The sequence below is a fragment of the Miscanthus floridulus genome, chromosome 1, assembly GCF_019320115.1.
Source record: "Miscanthus floridulus cultivar M001 chromosome 1, ASM1932011v1, whole genome shotgun sequence".
Classification (NCBI taxonomy): Eukaryota; Viridiplantae; Streptophyta; class Magnoliopsida; order Poales; family Poaceae; genus Miscanthus; species Miscanthus floridulus.
The window spans coordinates 37,058,668-37,063,759 of record NC_089580.1 but is presented as its reverse complement, the minus strand read 5'-3'; the positions used below and the strand labels follow the sequence as shown (position 1 = coordinate 37,063,759).

Genomic DNA, 5,092 nt, shown 5'->3' with positions numbered 1-5,092 from the left:
ATGGCATCCAGCGGGAAGCTGATGAAGCTTGTGTTCATGGTGCCTCTCCCCGCGCTGCTCTTCGTGTCCGCCATTCTTGAGGCTGCAGGAGCGGGCAATGACAGCTTGTCGCAGAGCGTGTTCAGCCTCGACCGCTACGGCGCCCGTGGCGACGGGAGGCACGACGACACGCATGCGCTGGAAATGGCGTGGAAGGCGGCGTGCGCCTCACCACGGCCGGCCGTCGTGCTCGTCCCCGACGGCAGGCGCTACCTGTTGAAGCTCGTCACCCTCCATGGCCCGTGCAAGTCCAGCATCACGCTCACGGTGAAGGGCACGCTCTTGGCATCGCCGAACAGGGCGGACTGGAGCGACAATGACAGGAGGCACTGGATCGTGTTCCGGAGCGTCAACAAGCTCACCGTCAATGGCGGTGGCGCCATTGACGGCCACGGCGAGAAGTGGTGGCCGCACTCGTGCAAGATCAACAAGGCTCTGGTAAGTGTGGCTGGCACCGACCCTTTTGGTTTATTTATCTGAATATTTGTAAGCTTACGCTTTACTAGCTGAATTGGCTTCTTTTTTTCTTCAGCCTTGCAAGGAAGCTCCAACGGCTTTGTCATTCCACTACTGCACCAATTTGAGGGTGGAGGGTCTAAAAATTGTGAACAGCCAACAGATCCACATGTCAGTTGAGGATTGCACCAATGTGCAACTGGCAAGGTTGTCCATCACGGCACCGGGCACGAGCCCTAACACTGACGGCATCCACATCACTCGAAGCAAAGATGTACGGGTCACTAACTGCAAGATCAAGACTGGTAAGTAGCATGTTCAGGATTCACTCCATTTGGAATATATTGTCTTCAAGCTTTCAGTGAACTTAGATCTTCTCTGTTGAATTTTGCAGGGGACGACTGTATGTCAATCGAGAACGGGACTCATAACCTTCATGTCTCAAAAGTTGTCTGTGGTCCAGGGCATGGGATCAGCATTGGGAGCTTAGGAGATGACAACTCAAGAGCTGAAGTCTCTGGCATTACCATAGATTCAGTGCAATTAAATGGCACAACCAATGGAGCACGCATCAAGACATACCAGGGAGGAAGTGGGTACGCCAAGGACATTACATTCCAAAATATGATCATGTACAATGTCAAAAACCCGATAATCATCGACCAGAACTACTGCGACAAGGCTAAGCCATGCGGGGAACAAAAATCGGCAGTGCAGGTCAGCAATGTTGTCTTCAGAAACATTAGAGGGACAACCATTACCAAGGATGCCATCAAGATGAACTGCAGCAAAAATGTTCCATGCCAAGGCATTACCTTGCAGAACATCAACCTAAAAATGCAGGGTGACAAGGGCAACACAGAAAGCACATGTCAGAATGCAAAATGGGAAAAAAAATTTGGGACCGTTCACCCACAGCCTTGCACTGCCACAAAGTCGGGGGACAATTGAACTTAGTTGCTTGTGCTTTGTAGTCTGTACCCATGGAGTAGTCGTACTCATGTATATATATTCCTAACACCGTGAAAATCTGTAACTCTGTGTGTATTCGTTAATTGGTTCATCCCTGTAACTTTCATATATATTCTTTTATAGAAAGTAGCAGCAGTTGATATTTCTAGGAATACATACAGCATTCTAGTAAATCCATGTCGTATAAGGTTACATACAGCTTGAGATATGTAGCTCACAATGCGTGGATGATGTGGCTTGTCACAATGGAAAATTATAAAGACCTCCAACCAAATTCAAGACAATCTGAACTCTCAAATGAACCAAAGCTTTCATTATTCATACAAATTACGAATTTATAAGGTATGTTACTTCCCTGAAATTAGTTGTATAGACTAGGGAGGGCGAAGCAGCATTGTAACACCTCAAATTGCCTAAACACCAAGCTGAGGTGCTCTCTTACCGATGATGGTGTTTTTGTTAATCCTTCGGTTTTCGACGTACAGATGCTGGCATGCATACTTGATTTTTTTGGGAGATGTTCCGGACTGAAAATCAATTTAGCAAAAACTGAGATATATACCCAATTAGCTGCCCAGTGGAACAGGTTCAGTCCCTGTTGTTGACCTTCCCAGGCAAGATCAGTTATGAGTTTGCATGTTCTTCTTGGGCCGTGTTTAGATGGCCACTGAATCGGCGCCGCCGAATTCAGTCGGTATACTGTAGCTATTGTAGTGTTTTGTTTTTATTTGGTAATAATTGTTCAATCGTTGACTAATTAGGCTCAAAACGTTCGTCTCGCAAAGTACAACCAAACTGTGCAATTAGTTTTTGATTTCGTCAACATTTAGTACTCCATGCATGTACCGCAAGTTTGATGTGATGGGGAATCTTCTTTTTGCATAGTGCCAAATTCTGGATTTTGAGGAACTAAACATGGCCTTGTTCTATTTACTTGTACGGTCTTTTTCTTCTCTTTTGTCTAGAATTGTCTCCTGGTGGCTGTACAGGGTAGAAGTTGTAAATAGTTGGCTAGGTTGTATGTGTTTTTTCCTTTACTAAAAGAATACGGCAAAGCTTTTGCTGCCCTTTCAAGAAAAAAATTGCCTAAACATTGCCAAGAGAAATTATATTCTCTACTACAACTCCAATTATGACTAACTGATACAGAAACCCAGAGTGCTCTACCTCGCTAAACTTAATTAGCGGCCCAAAAGAATTTTGGGTCTTGGCATTTGCCGATCTCTTCTCGTTAAAAAGTAGCCCTCCCTGTGGCAAGCTAACACTAATCTCTACACGAGGAGGTGTCAATTAGAGCTATCGAGATAAACATGCAAGATCACAGACGACACCGGAGACACGATATTTGTAAACGAGGTTTAATTGTGTGCCTACATCTCCGGGTCATGACTACAGGCGCTTCTCCCTCTCCAGAGTCCCGACAACGAGCCATCACCCTCCTACGAGCCTGTCGCTATGTCATCATGGTTACAATAGCAATCCTTCTCTCATATTTATGAGAAAACCGGATTACAGAGTCCAACTCCAACTCTATCCTATACAACCAAATACAACTCCGAGTGCTAACGTAACTAGACTAGTACATAATATAATATTCGATACATATCTAACAAACTCCACTTTTGTGAATATTATACCACCTTGAAGTCATCATGTGGGACCCTTTATGTACTCCTGATTTGAGTTGTTCCTTTGCCACTCACTGAGAGCTAGCCAGTGAGTCTCGTAAGAGACCCACTGTAAATAAAGAGCCCCTGCTATCCCAGTAACTCACTACAGGAAACGGCTGATTTGCCTGGAGCAAAAAAATTTGTCGGGTGCTTTTTATCGGGCACCCGGCAAAGGAATTCTTTACCGGGTGCCAGGCCTGGAGACACCCGGCAAAGAAAGGCCTCCGGCAAATCAGCCTTTGCCGGGAGCCGGGCACTCGGCAAATTCCAGCCGTCGGCAAAAATTGGTCTTTGCCGGGTGCTGGCCACTCGGCAAAATATGGCCGCCGGCAAAGGTGGCCGGCTTGACGGCGGCCAGCGGCCGTCAGCCTTTGCCGGGTGCCACGCCGTTAGGCACCCGGCAAAGAATTTTTTTAATTTTTTTTTAAATTTCTTTTTAAATTTCTTTGCCGGGTGCCCCATGACCTGGCACCCGACAAAGACTTCTTTGCCGGGTGCCCTGGGTGGCACCCGGCAAATTTTTTTTTTTGTTTGTTTTTTTTACCCCAATTTTTTTGTGTGGACTTGCTACAGTAAATATATCCCTGTTTCAAAATTTGGGACAATTATGAGTTCTTTAACAATATTTCCTTAATTTTTTCCGTTGCATTGAATTTTTCCGACTATTCCTAATTTGAACTGCAGGTACATGAAATAATGGAATTTCGTCATTCAAAAAATAGTATTCATGATATTTAGGCTATGTTGAGGCCGTATGCAGGAAGTGGCATGAAATGTCGCGCATCATGTTGTCATAACATGACGATGTACTCGCGGGGGAAGTTTATTTAAATTATATAAAATCCAAACGATGTCCGAAAATCACGAAACTTGTCGATGTGTCTTGTTATCACATGTGGAGGCCCTGGTTAAAAATTGAGAAAGTTTCGAGCAAGTTGCGACGTCGGCTACCTAAAACCCAGACATCTCCACATGTCATGGGGCACCCGGCAAAGAAATTTAAAAAGAAATTTAAAAAAAATTAAAAAAATTATTTGTCGGGTGCCTAACGGCGTGGCACCGGGCAAAGAAATTTTAAAAAAAATTAAAAAAATTCTTTGTCGGGTGCCGTCGTCACCTGGCACCCGGTAAAGGCGCATGACTAAAAAGGCCGGCCCGTCCCAACCCTATTCTATTCCAGCAGACCGACCCCGCGCCTGCTGTCCGCAGCCGCCGCCGCCGCCCTCGCCCGCGCCTCGCTGCTCTGCCGCGCCCGCCGCGCCCGCGCCCAGCGCCTCGCCGCTCTGCCCAGCGCCCGCGCGAGCCGCGCCCATGCCCGGCGGCGCTCGCCCCGGCGGCCGGTCGGCGCTCCAGCCCGGATCCGGCGGCCCCGCGGCCGTGGCCCCGCCCCGACGACCCCGGCGGCGCTCGGCCCGGCCGGCGCTCGGCCAGCGCTCCTGCCTGGCCCCGGCGCCCCAGCCTCGCCGGCCACGGCGGCCACGCGGCCCCCACCTCGCCGGCCGTCCCCGACGAGGCCGGCTGCCCGTGGTCTGGCCGCCAGGCTCCTCCTGCCGCTGGCCAGCAGTAGAGGAGGTAGGTGGAAGAAGGGAGGAGGAAGGAAGAAGAAGAAGAAAAAAAGGGGAGGAGGAAGAGGAAAAAAGAGAAGGGGAGGAGGAAGAAGAGGAAGAAAGAGAAGGGGGAGGAGGAAGAAGAGGAAGGTGCCGACCCGACCGCCCGTCGATCCCCGCGCCGTTCGGACCGGCCGTTGATCCTCGCGCTGCTGCGGTCATCCCCACCGTCGTCGCCGGCCCTCGCTCTTGCCGTTCTTGCCGCCAAGGTAAGCCCTACCCTTATAGTGTTAGTAGTAGTAGTAGTTAGTAGTGTTAGTAGTAGTTAGTTGTAGTGTTAGTAGTAGTAGTTAGTAGTTTTAGTTGTAGTGTTAGTTGTAGTAGTTAGTAGTGTTAGTTGTAGTAGTT

At 48.6% G+C, this 5,092-nt stretch overlaps 1 protein-coding gene across 1 annotated transcript; it reads left to right on the top strand.

The window, feature by feature from the left end:
- LOC136454784 (polygalacturonase ADPG2-like) lies at window positions 1-1,446 on the top strand. The gene is made up of 3 exons (XM_066455073.1): window positions 1-477; window positions 572-800; window positions 890-1,446. Exons 1-3 carry the CDS (start codon window positions 1-3, stop codon window positions 1,444-1,446), a joined length of 1,263 nt encoding a protein of 420 aa, XP_066311170.1.
- The last annotated feature ends 3,646 nt before the right edge of the window (window positions 1,447-5,092 follow it).